Source organism: Lissotriton vulgaris, chromosome 5, assembly GCF_964263255.1.
Source record: "Lissotriton vulgaris chromosome 5, aLisVul1.2, whole genome shotgun sequence".
NCBI lineage: Eukaryota > Metazoa > Chordata > Amphibia > Caudata > Salamandridae > Lissotriton > Lissotriton vulgaris.
The window spans coordinates 902076942-902101175 of NC_141693.1; the positions used below are offsets into that span (position 1 = coordinate 902076942).

At 45.6% G+C, this 24234-nt stretch overlaps 1 protein-coding gene across 2 annotated transcripts in view; it reads right to left on the reverse strand.

The window, feature by feature from the left end:
- Positions 1-24234, reverse strand: part of BTAF1 (B-TFIID TATA-box binding protein associated factor 1) — a 1094445-nt gene that overhangs the window by 341289 nt on the left and 728922 nt on the right. For both annotated transcript variants that reach the window (XM_086922506.1, XM_086922505.1), the window contains exons 22-23: positions 13196-13349; positions 12997-13106 (exon numbers count right to left, since the gene is read on the reverse strand). In XM_086922506.1, the coding sequence (XP_086778632.1) occupies positions 12997-13106; positions 13196-13349 (264 nt within the window). The remainder of the gene's footprint in view (positions 1-12996; positions 13107-13195; positions 13350-24234) is intronic.

Consider the following 24234-nt stretch of genomic DNA (forward strand, 5'->3'; position numbering starts at 1 on the left):
TTTCTCCGGAGGTTGTGATCCACTCCTAATAGGACTTAATTGTATTAGCGGTACAGATTTGAGGGACGAAGTAGAAACCACTTTGAAGGTGGTAGCAGATTGTAGGTGTTGCTGTGTCGTCGACGAGCCCGTCGACGAGAGTGGCATAGCTTTAACACCCTCTAGTTGTTTTTTCGTTGGCGCCGCTGCATCCGGCGTAGGAAATTTAATTTTGGTAGATGACGATTTTTTGGTCGTCGACGAGGCCGTCGACGAGGCCGTCGACGAGGCCGTCGACGAGGCCGTCGACGGAATCGCTGTCTTCACCGTCGACGAGAGGTTCGTCGGCGGAGCAGTCGTCGACGGAGGGATCATCTGTGTCGATGGTATCGTCGACGAGGCTGTCGTCGACGAGGATCCGGCCGTAGACGATGAAGTCTTGGTCTTCGTCGACGGGAGAGCCGTCGACGATGGATGCGTCGACGGTGGTTTCTTCGTCGACGGTTTGATTGACGAGATCATAATAATGGATGAGATGGGTCTCACCTCCTGGCTGCTCGTCGACGAGATGATCATCGTCGTGGCAGAACTAGTCGACATGGAAGAAGTAGTCGTCGACGTGGAAAAAGCCAAAACAGACTTCGTAGACGCCGAAGACGTCGACGGACGCGTCGACGAGCCCGTCGACGAGCCAATGCCCGTTTTAGAAACGGAGGGCATGGTCTTGGGACGAGACGCCAGAGAACCAGGTCCCGTAGGCGCGCCCTGAAGCAAATCTTGTGAGGAGACATCCTTTGAAGATCCCAGTTTTTTACTCTTCTTAAGAAAAGGAGAGGGGATTTCAGTCTCAGACCCACGCTTCTGAGAGGTTTTAGAGAAACCAGATGACATACTCTCAGCATCGGACACGGCGTTGTCAGATGACTTCAACTTCTGTAGCCACAGAAGGAGACGAGCCTCTCTGTCCCTCAAAGTCTTTGGAGGAAATTTGCGACAGAGTTTGCAGGTGGAGACAACATGGTCCGGATATAAACAGTAAATACACTTACTGTGTGGATCCTCATGAAAAAGGCGAAGTTTCCCACAGGATGGACAAGCCTTGAACAGAGTTTTCTTTGAAGAAGACATTTTGAAGAAAAATATGAAGAAATATGAAGAAACTTGAAGAAACTGAGCAGAGCTCAGGGAGACTCCCTTCACACGACGTGCGGTAGAAAATCTGAGGACTTGGGCTTCTGAGGAGAAGGTTCTAGAGGAGGCTACAGCCTGATTGGCTGGAATGTGGACCAACACATAATGACTCCTATAAGTTACTAAAGTGAATTCTCCCTTGGGCTTTTCAATGGGCCTATTCTGTTCTATGGTACTTTTTTAAGTTTACAATTTTATTGCATTATATGTATGTATATTTTATTTATAATATTTCTTATATATATACATGCATATATTACTGCTATTTTATGTACCGTGGGACTCCCACTTCGACGACGGGGAATATTCAAGCATGTGAATCTATGAAAGACACCCCTAATACTGGAGAAACTAAAGACCTTTTGGTCTCAAGAAAGTTCTTTATCGATTCAGACTAGAGGGAACCCAAAGACATCCGAACCCAATGGCGGAAAAAAACAATCTGAGGATGGAGTCGATGCCCATGCGCACTGTAGTCCAGGGGAGGAGCCACCTATCTCGTGATACTTCGAAGACTCTTCCAGGACAACAATGTGCGATCATCCGGACCCAACACTAGGCGGCGATCTATGCACAGATATGAATTCAGCAGCCCACATGCCTCGAACCTGCAGATACACATATGTAAAGACTGTAAAGCAGTCCTCCTAAAAAGCGGTGGATTAGCCTAAGGATGCTGCAGAAGATTTAAATAGTATGCGCAAGACAGCCTGGCCAAACTTAGCTTCCTGTCTAGCCAGAACATCTACACAGTAAGGTTTAGTAAAAGTATAAGGAATGAACCATGTAGCTGCTTTACAGATGTCAGCTAGTGTTATATTCCCCAAGAAAGCCATAGAAGCCCCTTTCTTGCAAGCTGAATGGGGTCTGGGAAGGGCAGGAAGGGACATTTTAGCTTATTCATAGCCAGGTTAGAAACAACCGAATGAGCAAATTCTTTGGATATAGCGCCCCCTTTGTGTGGCTTGGAGTAGCACACAGAGTTGTTGTGTCTTACGAAAGGGTTTTATTCTAGCCAAATACTACATTAACGCCCTTTTGACATTCAGGGTATGCAAGGAGCATTCCACTACATACTTTGGATGTGGAAAGAAGTGAGGTAGCTCAATTGTATAATTGAGGTGAAAAATGGAACCTTCCTCAAGGAGAAGTCTGAGGTGAGAAGTCCATCATGTCTGGATGAACCTGGAAGAAAGGCTCCTCTAAAGGGAGAGTGAATACCTCACTGATTTGTCTAAGGGGAGTGAAAGCTACAAGGAAGAATACCGTCCATGAAAAACTAAAGCGGGCACGAGTAAAGGGGCTCAAAAGGAGAGACCATTAGCCTAGTTTGGATGATGCTGAGACCACACCGGAACAGAAGGTGCCTGGGCCAGGGACAGCACACTTAAGACTTTCCATGAAGGCTTTAACGACAGGTAATCTGTAGAGCAAAGTTTGTGGCCTATTTTGTGTCATAATTTTTTATTGGAGTTCAAAGATAGGCAATTTCATAGGTTACAAAACAATATAATAAATATAAATCAGTATGTGACAAATTATATACACCTGTAATATATTAAGGAAGAGGAAAAAAGGAGGGAAAGGGGAAAAAGAAGAAGGGAAAAAACTATATATAGGGAGGGAAAGATAAGAGCAGACACAGCAGCCAACTGTAACTAAATGGAGGCGTAGGCAAGACCTGACTGTTGAATCTGAAGGAAGTAATAGACCATGTCTTGTATGGACGTTGTGAGGGGATTGATAGGTTTCAAGAGACAATAGTGCACACAACTTTTCCATTTTGACCATAGCAGACCCTGGCATTATTCGTGCACCATGAAAAATAGATATACACTCCTGTGTCAGGTTGAGACAAACAAACTCCGAGCCCTCAGGATCCAGATAGCAAGATTTAGCTGCTGAGGATTGGGGTGTAGGAGTGTTCTGTGGTTTTGCATGAGAAGGTCCAGCTAGTGGCCAAGCTTCTTGTGAGGAACCAGAGAGTGAACCAGCAGAGTGGAGTACCAGGGCTGGCGCGCCTAGCTTGTGGCTACTAGGATGAGGGTAAGTGATGTCTGCCTCTGCTTGTGAACTGCAAACGGTAGCAGCGGCAGAGGTGGAAAAGTGTAGGCAAATACCCCTGACCAGCTCATCCATAGTGCACTGCCCATGGACCGCGGTTGTGGTAACTTGGCGGTGAAGTTGGGTCATTTTGCGTTTTTGGGGGTGGCAAACTGGTCTATGTGATGAAACCCCCACTGCTGGAATTGAGTAGTACCTAGGGGTGATGTTCCCACTCACGGACTTGGTGAGGTCTCCAACTGTGCAGGTCTGCCAGATCGTTAATCAGACCCGGGATGAACTGTATTACCAACTATACCTCGTGATGTATCATCCACTCCAAGATGCACTGAGCCATTACAGAAAACTGGGGTGAGGGTTTGCCCCCTTTGCATCTGTAGATAAAATATGACAGTGGTATTGCCTAAGCAGACTAGAAAGACCTTGTTGCGAACGAGTGGAAGGAATGCTCGAAGAGCAAACTGATTAGTCAGCATTCCAGGTGGTTGAGGTGGAGGTCCTTCTTCGCAGGTGTCCACAAACCCCGGATTGTGTGATCTTGTAGATGAGCTCTTCATTCTGAGAGCGAGGCGTCCATGGTGGTGGTCTCCTGCGGAACTGGGTCTAGAAAAGGCAGTCCCTACAACAGGGTGTTGAATTTCTACCACTACAGAGATGTGTACGGACCCAAATCTGCACTAGATCTTCCCATAGACCCTCAGCCAGAGACCACTGTGCTGCTAGGCACTACAGTAAGGGACACATGTGTAACCCTGCATGGAGAACTGTCGCAACGCAGGATGCCATCATGCCTAGTAAACACATTACTGTCCTGTTACCCGACGATCACACAGAAAAAAGAGGTATCAGGTTTTAGAAAGAATAGCCTCTGGCAAGGTTTGGTTAAGCCTTTCGAACCCTTGGATCTAGCCCTAAGAAAGAATTGAACCTGAAATGACTGACGGTGGGTTTTGGCTATGTTTAGCATGAAACCCAACGAGTGATGAAGGTCTATGGTTGTTTAAAAGTGCGCCAGACATTTCTGTTGTGTGGCACTCTTGATCCGCCAGTTGTCAAGGTAAGGGAACATGAGGATTTTGCCCTGCCAGAAGTGAGCGGCTACCACAGCTAGACACTTGAAGAGGTTTCTGGGGGCCATTACGAATCCGAAAGGCAGCACTTTGAACTGATAATGCTTTCCACTCACCACAAACCACAGGAATCTTAGATGAGCGGGGTGAATGGAAATACGGAAGTAGGCATATTTCAAGTCGAGGGCAATCATGAAGTCGCCTTGCCGCAACAGAGGGGTGACATCCTGAAGTGTGATCATGTGGCAATGTCCAGACAGGATGTACTTGTTGAGGGGCCGGAGGTCAAGTACAGGCATGAGGAAGCCATCTTTCTTGGGATGAGAAAGTACAGGGAGTCCACCCCTTTGTCGCAATGTAGTGGAGGTACTAGCTGTATGGCTTCTTTGTCAAGTAGTGCTTGCATCTCCTCTTGTAGCAGACACTGGTGTTCCGTGGACAGACTGTGCGAGGGGAGATTTTGGATGGTGTATGGGTGAGTGCAAAACAATACCCTTCGCGTATGAGCCTGCTGTCAGAGACAAGTTCCTGCCAGTGAGGCAGAGACCTCTGCAACTTGCTCCCCGACAGGTGCTGAATAATCGAGGGGGGGGGGGGGGGGAGGTGGAGGGCCTCACTATTTGGGGAGGTGGCTCCCTTAGGAGCTGCCACTTTGCCTCTAACATTGCCCCCTCTGCAATGTTCCTTCCTTGTAGTAAACCAGTGAAGGAGTCTGCTGTCTAGTGTAGTTGGTGGAAGTTTTGGGTGTTGCAACTATTTTGGCTGCACTACGGTAGAGTGGGCGGCGAAAGGAGCCACAGGCAGTGGGAGTCCGCAATGCACTCCTGGCTTGAGCTACTATTGTGTCCTTCTTAATTTATTTTGAGCATCTCATTGACCTGAGGGCCAAAAAGATGCTTGCCTTGCCTGGCTGATGAGGGGTGTTAACCCGAAACCGGTCCCAGTATGCTTGTTTATGGTTCAGGGAAGACCTGGCCTGGAAGTTCGGGCCGGACTGTTCCCATAGGGAACAGGGTCAAGACTGATTTGCATAGGGCTGGGTCTAAACTGAAATGGTGTGACATGCACACATTTTTTTTAACCCAGATCTGTGACTGGGGGTGAATGTTTCATTAATTCAGCATTCCGGCCATCATCTGTTCTTTTTGCATTTGCAATCTAAGGGCCCATTAAGAAGGAATTGCAGTACCTCAGGTTTAAAAATGGAGACATAGCCATCCATGGCGGTAGAGAAGATTTGAATTGATGCTGCAAGCATCCGTGTCCAAGGCATCAAGAGTCAATTATGTGTCACCAGGAAATCATAGTGACATCCCTGAAAGTCGGGCACTCCATTAGGTTCTCATGGAAGTGAGACTCCAAAGTAGTTCAAAAGAATTTTAATCATTCATCTTGAATTCATCAATCAGATTTTCACACAGTAAATGCATCCAAAGAAAATTATCTCAATGCTCCAATGCATTTCGGGCTAAAGCGAGCCCTTCATCGGGGTGCCTCTGCAATTAAGCCAGACATAGCAATCAAAATCATGATAGAACAAATGAGAACAAATTCAGTACAACAGAGTGGGTGAAAGAACTGAAACATCAACGTGAATTAAATCGGGTGCGAGTTCATTCTAAGAGCGTGTGATAACGGGTGTTCAAAAAGTGAAATTAAACGTGGTGGGGAATTTAAAAGTGCCTAGCGGTATTCGCGGGTGAAATCCGGTTGACAAGTGAAACGTGAAGGGAAGTTTTTAAAGTGCCTATCGGTATACGCGGGTGAAGAGTTCAAAAGGTAAATGCGGAAGACGCGGGTGGAGCATGCTTAAAGCCAGTAGGTATACGAAAACGCGTGTAGCGTTTGGCAGCGCTTACCGATGTTAGAAAAAACGATAAGGAACGAGAATATTAGAGTTACAGCGATACAATTACTTACAGTGAATGTAGTGGTCGCGAGTTTCAAACGCCGGTGTCAGTAAGACAGGAAGTGTGGTTAGTTTAATAGGGGCGGAAAAAAAAGTGAAAATCAAGAAAGGACTATCGTGAGGGTGAAAAAACGTGGTGGCCATCTTGGAAAGGTTACAAAAACGGGTGAAAGTAAATCAAAATAACAAGAAAGTAACAAAAGCGATATTTAAGGTACTCGCATGTGGGGAACAATGACAGTTATATTTAAACAAAACATGAAAACTCCAGGCGATCATTAAGACCGGTAGGTTTCATTGTCTGCATACGATAAATCCAAGCCATTTCCCTCTGAAGTAAGTGCTTATTGATGTCCATTCCTTCAATTTTGCGCACTTGTTCCAGAATCAAAAACTTCAATTGGGAAACATTATGTCTCTGTTTGTTGAAATGTACAGCCACATTAGATTTGGTGTTCTGGAGTCTGATGTTGGATTTATGCTTGTTGATGCGAGTTTTGATCTTCCTTTCGGTCTTTCCGATATAGCATTTTCCACAAGGACATTTAATCATGTATACAACGTTAGTTGAATCGCATGTGGCATCCACAAACAGTTTAATGGGGTTACCTCTCATTGGGTGATTAACTGTGGTTCCTGCAATAATATTGTTGCAGTTCCCACAATTTCTGCATGGTCTTGTGCCTTTGGATGGTGTTTTTTCTTGATGTTTACTTGTCAAGAGTTCTTTGAGGTTTGCACTGCGGGTATACGCGAAAAGCGGCGGTTCCTTAAAGGTGGTACCAAAATCTGGTTCAACACTCATGATGGGCCAATGTTTTAGGATTATCCGCTTGTATGTAGAACTCATGTTGGAAAATCTAGAAACAAGTACCATTCTGTTATTGATTTTTGGAGGAGTCTTAACAAACAGTGATTCTCTCGGAGTGTCCATGGCTTTCTTCTTGGCACTTTCAATGAGAGTGGGAGAATATCCCCTGGCTAAAAACCTTTCTCCCATTTCATGTAGTCTGATCTGAGTTTGCTCAGGATTAGAGGTGATCCTTCTAATCCTCAACATTTGCGATGCAGGCAAATGTGTCTTCAGGGATCCTTGATGGTGGCTTGAAAAATGCAATGCATTATTGCGGTCAGTTTTTTTTTCGGAACAAGTCTGTTTCAAAACCATTGCTGGTGATAGTAATCCTAACGTCCAGAAAGGTGATCGATTTATTATCAATTTCCCAGGTGAGTTGTATGCGTTCATTGGCTTGATTCAAGACAGTGAGGGCTTGTGACAAGGATTCTTTTGTGTCTTTCCATACGATGAAGACATCGTCGATGTACCTTGCGTACATTTTTGTGTTGTTGGTCCAGGTCGGGTTGTCATAGATGTGAGTCTGCTCAAAGTATTTCATATAAATGTTAGCGTAGGTAGGCGCCGCGCAATTACCCATAGAGGTTCCAGACAGCTGTAGATACCAGTCGCTATCTAGTTGAAAGTAGCTTTGATATAGGGTAAACATGGTGAGTTCCATGAGAAAGTGTTGCATGTCAGGTTCAAGGTCGCTCTCTAGGATGGATTTTTCCATAGCTTCAATGCCCCCAGCATGGGGGATGGAAGTGTACAGGGAGCGAACATCCGCTGTACATAATGTTATCTGTTCAGCTCCGGTGAATTTTACTTCAGCCAATTTTTTTAGAAAATCAGCGGTGTCCTGAATGTAACTCTGCATGTTCATGACACTGTGCTGTAAGTATTGGTCAATGAATTTTCCAACGGGTTCATGCAGTGAACCCTTGGTGGAAACTATCGGCCTGAAAGGGGTATCCTCTAGGCTCTTGTGTATCTTTGGTATGAGGTAGATGATGGGACTCTTTGGGAATGGTTTAAGTAAGTATTTCTTTGTCCTGTCATCTATAGTTCCATTCTCATAGGCTTTTTGCACAATGTTAGTTAATATCTCCTTGAATTGCATAGTGGGGTTGCCTGGTAGTTTCATATATGTTTGCTCATCATGGATGTGTTCTTGCATCTTGCGGTGATATAAAGATGAGTTCATTATCACCAGGGCTCCGCCCTTGTCAGCCTTAATGCATTTTATTTCTTTGTTTTCGGAAAGTCTTCTCAAGGTATCCTGATCTTTTTGTGTGATGTTTCTTTGTTTTTTCTTCTTGTAATTTAATTTCAAGATGTCTTGGTTCACCAAATTCTCAAAAAGGTCAATACTCTTATGACTTATAGGTGCTTCAAAGGTGCTTGTTGGTCTAAGGCCCATGAGTAGATCTTGTTTGCTAGGTAGTGGAGGTAATACGTGATCAAAATAGTGTTGCAGTTTAAGTTTCCTGATGAATTTGTATGTGTTGACTTGTAGTTCTAGAGGGTGGGTTCTGTATGTCGGTACAAATGATGTGCCTTTAGATAGTAGATCAATTTCATGTTTATTCAGAGGAGTGTCAGAAGTGTTCTTCTTTTTGTCTTTTTGTGTGCTCCGTGTACTCGGATGAGTTGACTCTTTCTCTTTTTCTTTTCCCTTTTCTGAGACCCCGCCTGGGTCGTTTATAATGTCTCTGCTCTCGGCTAAAAAAGGAACCGCAGTGGAGGAACCCGGTTGTTGGCTTTGAGGTTCAACATTTATGTTGGATTCAGTTGAGTTGCTTGCAGGTGTGGGAAATTTCCTGAGTGGACGGTTGGAAGTGTCACTCTCAGAGGAGGAGGTGTCTGTTTGAGAATTAGGTGGTCTGTTTCTCCTACGTTGGGCATAAACATCTGCCCACGTGTATACTTCTCCCAATTTGTAATCTTGGGTGTCTCTCCTAAATTTCCTGATTTTTCTATCGTTAATTTCACGAGAGTGTTTGTCTATCTGTACCTTGATGTCTTCCAATATCTTATTCCATTCCTCAGTAGTGGTCATCTCAGATAATTCACTCTCCACATCTTTAATCTCCTTATTCAGTTCAGTTAAAATGCATGAAAGTTCTTGAATAATAAGCAATATCAAGTCTAAGCTGCATTTATTTAACACTGCGTTCCATTTCTCTTGAAAGGGCTTAGAGTTTTTACATAGCGACGGTTTCAATGCTATGCGCAAACCCCTCGGGATGGACACGTTACCTGTTCGGGAGCACCCGATCCTCTAATAACATTGTAGAACATTACGCTCTTATAACTTTGCGTTAATCAGCTGTGCGCTTCCTACTTTTGAACAAGGCATCAAGAGAGCACCAGATGTTCGTTTTGTATATAATCTTCCTCTTCGTTTCCAACTCCTGCCCCGCTTGCGGTTTTGCTCAGGGGGACATTGGATAAAATTCTCCATCTGGTGCCAGTGGACACAATCATACCAGGAGAGTAAGCCCATGTAGTTGGCAATTCGCCACTGTGTGGCAGATTGTGCTGCAACAGGCTTACCAGCAGCATCTATTTTCTTGCTCTAGCAGTCTGGAAGAGGTGCATCCCCTACGCCCTGGGAATTAGCTCTATTCCTGGCTGAATGGGCCACTAAGGGATTAGGGAGTATCTGCCCTTTGGTGTAGGGGAGGGGTCTGTTGGAGAAGATTGTATTTTTTTTGTCAACTCGGTTCGTGATGACTCTGGTTTTCATGTGCTCTTTGAAGATGTCCCCAGCAGGCTTGAGAATACCCTTCAACATGGGCAAATACTGGAGTGACCTCTGTGTGAAGGAGAGGGTTTCCAGTGGCATTGTAGCTTCCTCAGGTTTAACATACATTTCAACTTAATGGAAAGCAGCTGCCCTGTTTAGTAGCTCACGGTAGGATGTGGTATTGTGAGGGGAGAAGGTTTGGCAGGATATATATCAGAGTTGGTATCGTCTGAGGAATCAGCCTAATAGTCGTCCCACAGTTCAAGAGCCCTTTGGGTGGATCATAAGGAGATCCTGGAGGAGAAGGAGGAAAAGGTGGTGGAGGAGATGATGATGGAGGAGATGATGATGATGGAGGAGATGATGATGATGGAGGAGATGATGATGATGATGGAGAAGATGTTGGAGGAGAAGATGATGGAGGATGACCTGGCAGGGCCAGGCAACAGTGGAGAGGTGCCTCTGTTCTGATGCCAAGGCTTTTGAGACGTCTGGCGCCGACAGAGGATTGAAGGCCTCCTCAAAATTGAGTCTCATTCTATGGGGATCCTTGGATGATGGGGCAGTCTTAGCCAGGATCTTGTCCATGCCCAGCTAAATATGGATCCTCTGCTCGCCGTGTAAATGTTCCTGGAGTTCCTGCAAGATGGGTTGGTGGAATTCCTCGAACGATGGCTTGGATGTAGCCGAAAAGGGTCAGTTGATGTCCAGAATGCCCCGTAGTAGACGGACTCTGAAGCTTTAGACTCAAGAGTGTGGCTGAGCTGACATCTTCCGATCCGGTGTAAAGCGGCGGTCGACATCAAGGGGCGAAGCTTTGAGGCGAACTCTGGCATACAGGATTGCGAGGGCATCTGGTCCAGCTCGGAAATTTGTGCTGACCATGGCCAGGAAGCAGTGGTGGCCCAGTGTCATCTGGACTCTCACAAGAGCTAGGTGCTGATGCCTCAGAAGGACAGGTGATAATTGTGCTCACAGCAGTGCTCGTAATGGTTTTTGGGCAGGCAGGGGCTCTTTGGCTTTGATGTTTGAGTAGGAGGCAACCTCCTCCAATAAAAACATGCATCTCGGCTTCAGATGCACCCGGCTGCTACAGAGCTTGGTCCTTGTCATCACCAAAGATGTTTAGAGTGTCTTCCTTTCCCCAGGGCTGCATCGCTGAAGCCAAGGCAATGATTCAACTGTTTCGAAGTTTTTTTTTGTTACAGAATGCAAGACCCGCCACACAGGATTCCTCTTGGTGCCCTGAGATATTTAACATGGCAAGATGGGCAGAACCGAAATGGAGTCTTTTCCATCTCACAGACATTCTCATCTGGACTGACGAAGGACTGTGCTGAAGGCCCTGCAGAAACACCTGATGGGGCTCCCATATACACTTTCGAACACAATGGCAGAGAAAAACAATGTGACTATGGAGCCCATGCCTATTGCCTACAATAGGTGGAGTCACCACACCCCTGGACTCAAAAAGACTTTTTCGAACAAAAACAAGTTGCACACGTCGGAGCCCAACACTAGATGGCAGGAGTATGCACAGCATGTGTATCTACAGCTACACATGCCACAAACAAGGGCTTTCAGCAAGTAGCCAGCAAGGTATCAGTAAGGGCCTTATTAAAATGAGGCAAAGTCTCAGTAGTAGCTAGTCTAGGCGATCTCTGTTAGGACTTTTGCTTTTGGTCTCAAATAAAGGCAGCTGCAAATTCAGACGACCACTGCAAACAAGGTACTTTTTTCAGTTGGTGGCTCAAGTGGTAAATTAGGCCTTCCCTCAGGAGAGGTGTCATACTGACTGGCGTCCTGCAAATCCTTGGATAAGGAATCTGTGTAATGGGGGCATGGGGGAAAAGAAAGCCCATCTCCATCATAAAAATCCACATCCTGGGGTATATCCTGGTTTAGCGTAGAGCCATAGTTTGAGCCAGAAAAGGAATGAAGCCTCTCCTGGCATATACAATGTGTAACTGCAGCAAATGATGGACAGAATGCTGAATGATTCAAACATTCTCCCCCAGTCAAGAGATCTGGGTTAAATCCATCGTTCTTTTGCCCACTACGCCACCCCAGTTTGGACCCAGCCATATGCAAATCAGTCCTAACCCTGTGCCTCAGGAGTACAGTCCAGACCAAACTGCCAAGCCAGGTCCTCCCTGGACCGGAAACACGCATCCTGGGACCGGTTTCGGGGTATGTCACCCTTCATCAGCCAGGATAGTTCGAATCAAGTGGCACACTGAGAAAGGGACCCACGTCTGGGCATACCCATCCCTTTTACGGCGAAAAGTGTAACTGCAACAAATGATGGATGGAATGCTGAATGATTCAAACATTCTTCATCGTTCATTTGCCCACTACGCCACTACAGGATGCTTGTTTCCGGTCCAGGGAGGATCTGGCTTGGCACTTCGGTCTGGACTGTTCTCATGAGGCATAGGGTCAAGACTACTTTGCATATGGCTGGGTCTAAACTGGGGTGGCACGGTGAGCAAAAGAACGATGGATTTAACTCCGCTCTCTTGACTGGGGGTGAATGTATGATTTAGTACACACTAGAAGTCTATTTGCTAGCAACTCTGATTAAAATTATCACAGGATCTGGTAAATCAGATTCTACTAGTATTTACATAAGTCCTCAAAAGTTTAAGATGCTTTAATAATTTCTTTCCAAGATCAGAGGGACAGACCAGAACCACTGATGACCTCCAAGTCTCCTGACCTCCTGGGAACCACCTGTGTGAGCTGATGTGCTGGGGGTTTGTTGCATACTGAGGTTTACCACAGAGGTCAAAACAGATCATCACAGAAATTCTCAGGGCCATAATCAAGAATAAATTCTAGAAGGCAAAAGTGGGGATTCTCTTCACTTGATCCTGACAAATAGCTTATTTCCGTATGAATATCGATGGATTTTTCAAGAAAACAGAAAGCAAGAATTATACATCTATTCTAACGAACACTTAGAAATTAATGTCAACCAGAAAATCTATGTATCCTGTGAAATATTTCCCAGAGTCTCCCAATCACAACTTCCCATTCTCAAAATACTCTTAAAATAAGTCTTTTTCTGAGATCAGACAAGGACTACTTCTCAGAGAACAGGATATTTTAAAGATTTTATCACACAAAATTAGCGTTTTTAAACAGGTGTATGTAGAGACTACAGAGCTAAACAATTTGCGATTAACTTTATTACCAATGGGCGTAACTGCTGGCTCATTGAAGCTGCTGTTGTTTCAAAAACTTGAAGCGAATTCACCAGTTCTTGAGCAGGACCATCGCCTTTTTCCAGGAGAGCCTTTCCATCTGTCAAAACATATATTCAGCTTACGCCATATCACAACAATGTTTTTAAATTAAAACAAACAAAAAATATAAGTTTCACTAATACATACCAAAACTTTGTATGTTGATATAATTCCTCAATGGTCCGACCATGGCTTCCCAGAGCTGTGGCAATTCTTTGACAATGTTTGAGCTAAAGTGTTTTGCTATTACAGATAAAGTAAATTCAGCTCCCCTTCGTTGTACGATACTGAGCTTTTGACTCTGAGGAGAAATTAGAGCACAGTACTATTAGAATAACAACATAGAAACAAGTATATATCATTCAGTCAAAATGACTGTGGTCTAACTACACCATAAAAGTATAAAACATGAATACAAAACATCAAATAATCCATCATCCTCATGTGACAGTTTAAAATAGGTATGGCATCAATAAGCAATAAAGCACAGTAATAGATAATAGATAAAAACATAAAAAGCCATACAAACTGATAAATAAAAGATTATTAAAATACTACATAACAGTGGCCATCTGCTTTATAGCATGTTGGATATGAACAGCAGTTAAAAAGCAGATATTTATAGTAGGCAATGTTTGCAAATAAATAAAAGCTGCTCTACAGAAACGTATATTCACCTCTTTTGAAGGGTAACAAATAGCGTTTTCTCAACAGTGAATACAATTTGCAGAAAAACAAAATGCAGCGTGCTTTGTGCTGAGCGATCATCGTGAGGGTACACTGGTAAAAGGGGGAAAATGGAACCCTATAGGGGAATGGCCGCCAGAAAGGGCTCATTGCCTAATATAAGTGTGACTAGCAGAACTTTGTGATGCTGACTGCACAGCCCTGTTAAATATGGCTCAGTACTAATGCTTGTGCAAATCCTCATGTAGGCCCAGAACTGTTGACTTGTTTGCAGCCCTCTGCATTCTATCCTCCAAGCATCCAGCTAGAAATGTGTGTATATATATATATATATATATATATATATATATATATATATATACATATATATTCTATGGTTTAAAACATTAATTTAAAACAAAACAAAACCATGTTTTCACCTCTATAACATGTTTTATCTTCTTTACAGATCCTTCGTTCTACTAATTCTCTTTTGGTTGTGATCCCCAAGTTTAGAAGGAAAGGATCAAGTGGAAGCTCCTATTCTTATCTTGCCATCAAAGACTGGAACGTCCTCCCACAGTAGTTGTGGGCTGCTGAGGATATCTTTGTTTTTAGAAGATTGCTCAAAACCTGCCTTTTCAGTTCTGCATTTTAAATTTCACAATTTCAAGGATTTATGCCTACTATAGCACTGGGACACTCCACGAGTAGCTGTTGCTCTTTATTGTATTGTATTGTAATTGCACTTATATAGCGCTTACTACCCCTGAAGAGGCGTCGAAGCGCGTTTTCAGCGAGTAGCACACTACTCCGGGACCTATAGAGGGTTAGTCTTGAATTAGTATAGTGAAACATGCACATACATTTTAAGTGGTGGATAGGTTAGTCAGTTATTTTGATTTGGAAGGATAGCAGAAAGATAGAACAGGAAAAAAAAAGGTTTGTAATTATATAGTGCTTTTTACCCCTGATGGGGTGTTGAAGCACGCTACTCTGGAAACCCATAAAGGATAAGTGCTGAATTAGTATGGTGAAATATGAAGGTAATTTGAGTGGTGGGTACTCGTCAGTTATTTGGAGTGAGAAGGATGCACAAGTTACTTACCTTTGGTAACGATATATCTGTAAGAAACATTAGTAGTGATAGATTCCTTACTTTAGAATTACCCCCAGGCATCAGACTGGATCTGAAAAGTTTTCATCAGCAGTACCCCTGGGCATTGGTAGGCGGCGTCGTCACCGAGATGACGTCGCTGGAGCTACTTAGACACGCCCCCTCCGCATTGGTTAGCGGCGTCGTGCTTCGTCACCGAGATGACGTCGCTGGAGCTACTTAGACACGCCAAGTTGCGCTGACGTCAGTTCTGTACATGACTTTCCGCGCCAGGAACGCAGAGCCATGCAAGAAACTGACCACTGGTGCCTTGAAACTAGGGCCCTGAAAGGGATGACCTTAACCCTAGAAATCAGTCTGCAGACCGGGGAGGATGGGTGGGGCGGTAAGGAATCTATCACTACTAAGGTAAGTAACTTGTGCATCTGAAAGAAACATGTAGTTATAGATTCTTTACCGCAGAATAAATACCTCAGCAATACCAACCCTGGTGGTAGGCCTGTGAACCAAGATCACACCAGAAAGTCCTGGAGAACAGAACGGCCAAAAAAGCGGTCTCTCCGGACTTGGCTGTCCAGGCAGTAATGCTTGGTAAACGTGAGCAGCGAGGCCCACGTAGCTGTCTGACAGATGTCATGCAAGGGAACTCCCCGTTCCAAAGCAGTAGTGGCTACCGTCGCCCTGGTAGAGTGGGCACGCAGCCCCACCGGATGCTCCTTTTTAGCCAAAGAATAAAAAGTCTTTATGCACAGAAAGACCCACGAGAGATGGTCCACTTGTGCACGGCCCGACCTTTCTTGGCGCCCACGTAGCCAACAAAGAGCTGGTCATCCACCCGGAACTGTTGTGTGCGGTTCAAGTAGAACAAAAGCGCACGTTTTGGGTCCAGACGGTGGAGCCTCTCTTCCTCTTTCGAGGGATGCGGAGGCGGAAAGAAGGTGGGCAAAGTGATGGTCGGCCCGATGTGAAAGGCAGTGACAACCTTTGGCAGAAAAGAAGGACGAGTCCTTAGAACAACTTTGTCCAGATGGACAGAGAGAAAAGGAGGTTTAGAAGAAAGAGCCTGGAGCACACTCACTCTTCTGGCAGAGGCAATGGCCACCAGGGAAGCTGTCTTTAAAGTAAGAAGACAAAGAGGACAGTTGTGAAGTGGCTCAAAGAGAGCACACAAATAGGTCAGAACAAGCTTCAAGTCCCACTGAGGCATTACGAAAGGAACAGGAGGGAAAAGATAAGTAATGCTTTTTAAGAATCTATTTACAACAGGGGACTTGAAAAGGGAAGGCTGATCTGGAAGCTGTAAAAAGGCTTAAATGGTGAGAGATAGCCCTTGATAGTGCCCAGAGCAGAGCCCTGCTGGGTGACTTCGGCATGTTGATGGAAAACAACAGCAAAAGCAGGAGGTCGCCCGTAGTCTGGAGGTGGGAGACGGCCGCCTGGGGCGAGCCCGCCTTCAACAACCAGTCGTCGAGATCGGGGAAGACTGGAACCTCTGAGCAGATGAGCTGCGACCACCGCCATCACTTTCGTGAACACCGGAGGGGCGCTGGTAAGGCTAAAGGCGAGCACGGTAAACAAAAAGTTCTTGTGGCCTACCTTGAACCGCAGGTAACCCCAGTGGGCCGGCAGGACGGGGATGTGGAAATATGCGTCCTGCAATGCCAACGCTACCATCCAGTCTCCAGTCTCCAGGGTCGAGGGCAGACAAGACCTGAGCTAGCGTCAACATATTGAACTTCTCCTTCCGGAGGAAACGGTTGACGTTCCTGAGGTCCAAGATAGGATGCAGGCCCTTGTCCTTCTTGGGGACCAGAAAGTACTGGAAATAACAACCATGACCTACTTCTGGCCCAGGAATGTACTCAATGGCCCCCTTGGCCAAGAGGCCAGTGACTTCCTGCTGCAGAAGCGCAAGATGGTCCCCCGACATGCGGTGGCATGGTTGGAGGGGTAGCCTGGAAGGGAGTAGGGAGTAGCCCCTTCGGACTATTTGCAGCACCCACCTGTCCGAGGTGTTATGCCAGTGGAGGAGATGATGCAGTACAAAAGGGGGTGGCATGGCTTGGCAGTTCGGGCTGGACTGTTCCCATGAGGCACAGGGGTCAGACAGATTTGCATATCGCCATGTCTGAACTGGGGTGGCAGAGTGGGCTAAAGAACGGTGATGGATTAAACCCAGATCTGTTGACTGAGTGTGAGTGTTTGATTGGTTCAGATGCTCCGTCCATCACCACCCCCTTTTGTACCGCTTTGTTCGCCATAAGTTGGCAGGGTATGCTCAGACGCAAGTCCCTTGTTCACTTTGCCACTGGATTCAAGCAAACCTGGCTGAAGACAGCTGGAATGCCAGAAACCGGTCCTAGGAAGCTTGTTTCCGGTCCAGGGAAGGCATGGCTTGGCAGTTCAGGCTGGACTGTTCCCATGAGGCACAGGGTCATACTGATTTGCATATGGCCATGTCTGAACTGGGGTGGCAGAGTGGGCTAAAGAACGGTGATGGATTAAACCCAGATCTGTTGACTGGGTGTGAGTGTTTGATTGGTTCAGAATCTCCGTCCATCACCACCCCCTTTTGTACCTTGGGGGAGATGATGGAGCATTCTGCCGCCCACTGGCGGAGTAGGAAGTCTTTGAAGTGGATGCTGTGGGGGTAGAGGTGGACTGACCCGCCCGCTGGCCCCCAGAACCGCCCCGGTGGTTCCCACATCCGCGGCTGCGCTGAGGTTGTTGCTGCGCAGGCCCATGGCTCTGAAATTAACTTGTTGGGGCACCCCTTCCATGGCCACAAAATGAGGGAAAAGCAGAAGGTGGAGACATGGACTTGGCCGTAGCTCGTGAGTCCCTCAGTCGCTCCAATGCACTATCCGTTTTGTTGCCAAAAAAGGCAAATGCCATCAAAGGGCATGTCCACCAAAGTGTTCGGGACATCTCCCGAGAAGCAAGTTCTCAGCCAGGTGTGGTGCCGGAACGCCATTGTTATGGATATCACCCTGCCTAGCGAGTCGGCGGTATCAAGCCCACAACGGATGGTGAACTTAGCTGCGTCTCTCCCAGCAGCAATAGCCTGAGCGAGTACTGTCTGGGTCTCCTCCGGACAGTTGGGCAGCACCTGCACAACTGTGTCCCACACGGAGTGGGAGTAACGAGCCCTAAGCTGGCAGATGAAAACAGCTTCTTGCCAAGCTGCTCCAGCTTCTTGGATTCCCTATTGAGAGGTGCGGAAGGGAATGCGCTATGGAAAGCAGAGGCTTGAACAACCAAGCTCTCAGGCTTGGGTGTTTGGGTCATGTTCCTGTCCACAGGAGCCCCTGTGTTGGGCCTGGACCAAGTGCCCAAAAGAACGTCAGACAGTGCATCATTAAAAGGCAGCAAGGGCTCGGAAGAGGTTGCTGCCGGCTGAAACACTTCAGTCAGAAGATTAGTCCTGATGGCCACTTTAGGGAGTTCGACGTGGAGGTCCTCTGCCACCCTACGCAACACCACTGCGTAACTTACTCCCTCCTCCGTAGCCCCGGAAGGAAGAGACCGCATGCCAAGGTCAGGCGAGGTGTGTAGACCACTGGCATCCCCCAAATCCTCTGCCCAGTCTGGGTCATAACCACAATGTTGTGTGAGAGGGTCCTCAGACCCCTACCAGTTCTCCCCTTCCTCCAAAGTCTGTGAAACAGGCTGAAAAAAAGGAGGAACGATGTAGGGGTAGAAAGGCCCCATCGGCATCAGAAACGGTGTAGAGCGAAGCCGTTCCGGCGCTGGATCCGGCTCAGGGCTGAAACCGAGGACGACATCGGCGGTAGCACCGGACAACGTCGGAAGTGGTGCCGGAGGTGGGGTCGACACCGGTGGAGGTGTTATGAGGTCAACTGGTGTCGCCCGGGATCCGAGCCCGGATCCAGGGCGGTCCTGCGGCGTAAGCCGATGGCGGCGCCAAAGCCACCGGTGTCGGAAGGGCAGGACTCCCAGTCGGGCCCGAAAGCGCACAGGCGGGGCCAGACAGCCTAAAGAGTCGGGCCATGGCAGCAAGAAACTCTTGCACTTGAGCAAGCGTCGCCGACGGACCCGGGACGGGCGGGTAGGCAGGCGGCGACGTCGCAGGCTCCGCTGGAGCCACGGGGGTGCCCCCAAGTGCGAAGACTTACATCCAGATGAACAATGGTGTTGGCTCCACGATCAGTCCCTCGACCTCCCACGGGACTGGGACCTTGAGCGGCGTGGAGCAGACTGCCAGACTTACAGCAACTTTCAGGACTGCTTCCGCAAAGTCTTCGGCGCCATGGCCCGGCAGTCGGGGCACAACTTGGAGTCGTGGTCGCGCCACAGGCAGTAGAGACACATGTGGTGCGGGTCTGTCACCGACATCATGCAGTGACAGTCCCCGCAGTTCTTGAAGCGGGCATCCCTACGACCCCAGGAGTCTATTGACTTAGAGAAAATTAGATAAAAGGCCTTGGAAAAACTCAAGTCAAAAAATGATTGGGGGTACGTGCTCTTCCCTGATCTGCGTCGCAGGCACGGAAAAAAGAACTGACGTCAGCGCACATCTAAGTAGCTCCAGCGGCGTCATCTCGGCGACGTCGCTAACGATGCATGCGGAGCCACACGACGACGCCTACCAACGCGCAGGGGTACTGCTAAGGAAAACTTCCCGGATCCAGTCTGACGCTTGGGGTAATTCTAAGGTTAGGAATCTATCACCAAGTGTTTCTTTCAGATAGGGGAGGGATAAAAGGGAAGACAGGTTTGCATTCATTTAGCACCGGTTACCCCTGATGGGTGTTGAAGCGCTTTTCTGGCAAATAGGACGCTAATCCATAACCCATAAAGGATTAGTGTTGAAAATGAGTATAGTGAAAAATGAAGTAATTTGAGTGGTGGATATGTTATTCAGTTATTTGGATAGAGAAGGGTAGTTTGCGGGATAGAAGAGGGAAAGAGGTTTGTATTTATATAGCTTTTTCTACCCCTTGGTGGGGTTTTGAAGCCCTTTATTGGCGAGTAGCACACTACTCTGGAACCCATAAGGATTACTGTTGAATTAGTATGGCGTGACATGAAAGTAAATTGAGTGGTGGAGATGTTAGTCAGTTATTTGGATTGATAAGGGTTGGGAGGGGTAGAAAAAGCAAAAAGGTTAGCATTTATATAGCGCTGGTAACCCTGATAGGGTGTTGAAACGCTTTATTGGCGAGTAGCACGCTACTCTGGAACCCATAAAGGATTAGAGGTGAATTAGTATAGTGGAATATGGAATTTGAGAAGTGAGCATGTTAGTATGTTATTTTGATTGGAAAGGATAGTAAAAGATTTTTGACGAGGTTATAGCAGTAGGAGGAGGCTTTTGGATGAGTAAAAAAGGGTTTTTTGAGGGGAAGAGTCAGAGGGAACAGTTTAGAAAGGTTTGGGGGATCGGCAAAGTAAAAGGTGTCAGATGATGCAAGGAGGTTTAGAGTAGGAAAGAGTCTAGAAAGGGTTATTTTGGGGATCATAGTAGTGGTATGGGGTTTGGGATAAATGAGAGTGGATGTAGAGGATATATTGATAGATGTATAGGGTGAGAGACAGTAGTGCATTAGAAAGAGTAGTAGAAAGAGGTTTGGGATGAGTCAGAAGGTTGGGCTAAAGGATACATTGATAGAAGTATAGGCTGAGAAATAGGGTAGTGCATTTGAAATGCTAAATTAGAAGAAAGTGATAAATATATAGATCCATGAGTACATTGGAAGTATATAGATGCATACAGGAGGTAAGTATATGTAGATTAAAGATATTGATAGAGGTACAGGATGAGAAATTGGGTAGTGCATTGGATATGCTTTTTCATGAGAAAAAAAATTAACACACAGATCCAAGTACATGTAAGGTACATAGAAGCACAATGGAAGTAAGTACATGTAGACCAAAAATTATTTTTTAATTAATTTTCAACAACATAATTATTCTACATGTTTATACAAAGTAATACACAAAGATAATTACATATCTATAGTGAAAAAAATGCTTATATACAGAGGAATATGCTGGAAATTTCTGCTGGCGTACGGGGCTTATGTGGGGAAGAGCCAATTCTTGAATACTTTTCTGAAGATAAGGTGGATCTTATGTTGGGGGGTAAAGAGTTCCATAGTTTGGCTGCTTGAACAGAGAAGGATGTGCCACCGATGGTTTTTTTCTTGTATCTTGTGATTTTGAGGCAAGATGCCCCTTTAGGGCGTAGGTTCCTTTGTTGTATGTGTTTGGGGATTTTATTCCTGATGAAGAGCGGTCCCATTCCCTGTATTGCTTTGTGGGTGATACAAAGTAGCTGGAATGCGGAACTACTGGCAACCGGTAACCAATGCAGGGCTTTCAAGGCAGGTGAGATGTGGTCTTGCGGTTTGATATGCAAGAGTAGTCTGGTAGCCGAGTTCTGAATTCGTTGTAGTCTTTTCATGGGCGTTAAAGGTGATCAGTGGTAGAGGCTATTGGCGTACTCGAGTTTGAACAGAACAAGGGAGATGGTAGCTTGGACCTTGTGTGGAAATCCCAAATGAGGGAAAATGTGTTGCAGCGTTTTTATAGTGACAAAGCTTGATCTTGCTAGTTTGTCCACTTGGCCATTCATTAACAGCTTGGAGTCCATGGTCATTCCAAGGTTTCTTACTTCCTTCGATACTTTAGGTGGTGATCCCAGTTTATCAGGCCAGGCGGCAAGCGGGCCGTCATGTTTCCTATCGCCACAAGTGATTATTTCCATTTTTGAAGCATTCAATTTGAGATGGCTCCAAGTCATTCCCTGATCCAAGGCTCTGAGACAACTGGAAATTGGGATATTTTTAAATGTCTTTGAGGCATTCCAGTTGAAGGAGTATTTGTTTGTCATCTGCATAGTTATAGCACGTGAGGAGAAACTGATTGATCAGTGCCGACAATGACTTCTTGTAGATGTTGAAAAGCATGGGCAAGATGAATGAACCTTGGGGGACCCCTGCTTTTGTGGAGCATGGTTTGGACGAGAAAGGTGGGGTATGGAGATGGTCCAGTCTAGAGCAGTTTCCTCTATGCGGCTTCATAGAGTCTTTGTTTCAGAGTGTCATGGTCAAAGGCAGGCGAGAGGTCCAAGAGGAGTAGCACAACAACGCCACTGCGGTCAACTGTATTCTTCAGGCCATCCCAGATGGCAAGGAGGGAAGATTCAGTGCCTCTTCTAGGACAGAATCCTGTTTGGAAGTCAGAGTATGTAATTCTCTTCAATGAATTGTGACATCTGGGCCAACGCAGCTCTTTCTATCAGTTTGCCCAGGAAAGATCCATTTGTAATGGATCTGTAGTTGACCGGGTTCAGCAGGTCCAAGTTTGTTTTCTTCAGTAAAGGGCATATGTGTGATATTTTGAGTTCTTCTGGAAATATTCCGATAGTTAAGGAATCGTTGATGATTCTTCTTACTGGGGTGGCAGCAGAGGTTGTTAAAATAATTGTCTTGAAAGTTTGTGGTGGACAGGGGTCAGAAGAGCTGCCGGCAGGCCTGCTTGCTTTGACCAGGTCCATAAATTCACCGTGTGAGGTGTGTTTGAAGGAACGGAGAGGCTGGGTTAGACTGTTCTTGGATTGTTGTTTTGTACAGGGGTTAGTGTTAGTGCTTTGTAAGTCCAAGTCCAATGTGTCTGCTTTGTCTGTGTAATGATTTGCAGTTTGTCTATGAAATCATTGAGTAACAGGATGAGTTCCTTCTAGACAATTTGTGAAATTCAATGAGCATATTATATAAATCTTTATTTGCACATTTAGCATTTTGAATTCTGTCTGATTAGTACCTTTTCTTAGCTTTTTGGATAGCTGACTTGTATAATCTTAATTTTTTGTAGGTGAAGTTTATCTTGTTTGGCGTTTGTTTAGAGCCACTTACGTTGCAGCTTTCTAATTTGTTGTTTTATGTCTATGTTTCTCCAAGGCACTTTTTTTCTTTTGTGCTGTTGTGTGGTTTTGAGTAGTATCAGGATGTCAAAAGGTTCCTGTAGCCACTCAGATTTTGAACAAAAGTTATTGTTTACAGATTTGTACTTGATGTTTGTTGTGTTTCTAAGTGTTCCAAATTGAGTTTGTTCCACGGCCGATAGGTGGATGGATGTAAGGTAGTTTTAGGCGAGTCCCTTAGTGTTGTTTTATGTTGGAAAACAAGCAAGTGGTGGTCTGACCATGTGACTGGAATTATAGTTTGAATGGTAAATAGTTCAGTATTAGCAAAAATGACATTTAGGATATGTTCAGCGATGTGTGTGGGCTTGTGGACAATCTGATGCAGGTTCAGTGCGGTCACCCAGAATACATAAGTTGGAGTGTATGGTTATCAGGTTTGAAACTTTGTCTAGAAGTGCGTCTGGGATGGTCGCCTTGCTAGTTGGAGGTCTGTAAAGGAGCAGGAAGTTACAGGATGAAGACGTGTAGTATTGCATCTGGTTAGAAGAGCATCACAATTTTTTTATGGAGGTGTCGTCCTCTTTAGCGATATGTAATGTTTGTCTGAACACAACAGCTGGACCACCTCCTTTTTTGCCTATACGAGTATGTGTGATCGTTTGATAGCCTAGAGGAATGGCTTCATGCAGGACTGGAGCAATATCATCTCCCAACCAGGATTCAGTTATGAATAGTATGGTTGGTTTTGCATCTATGAGAAGATTGTAGATGTGATGTTTTTTTTAAAGGGGGTTGAGCATTTATTTATAGAAAGTTTAGAGGATGGCCTTTGGTGATAGTGAGACTGTTTTGTAGAAGAGTGATCAGTAATGTGTTATTATAAATCCCCCAAACATACACAAAACTGTCCGCAGCTCAGTGGGTCTAAAATGGAAGAAAGTCTCCAACATCAGTGTCATGCCACACTAATTCTATGGAATAATGAAAGGCTAGCAACGAAATTTAGCAGTAGTAGAAATAATTATATTTTTAGTGTTTGGCAGGGAGTTCTTTTTATCGACAGTTAAAAACAGCTTCTAATCTGGTCCCATAGAACTTAAAGTTCATAAAAACTCTCCCCTTTAACCACTCTTAAAGGGCAGACTACGAACCAAATAAACATTAAGAGGCACAGAACCATGGCACGTGTGATTACCCTGTAAGAAGCATGAGATATGTGTGTACCAAATGCATGTAACAGAGGTTTGAAATAAAGATGATTTGCTCAGTCCAGTAAGAACTAAGAAGAGGCAGCACAAACACCTCAAACAAATACCTGACATATGGCGATACATTTTAATCTGAAGATCCATTTCTGCAGCAAGTCACTTTCGGAAATGGAGCACTATGTTTGATATCCCAGCCAATCCTTGGTTTTGATGTAAGCGGGGTTTGCATTTTGTGAACGCCTGCTTTTAGTTGTTGGTACTAGAGGACACCCATTGTCTTTGCTGTGTCAGTGTCTTTCATTTT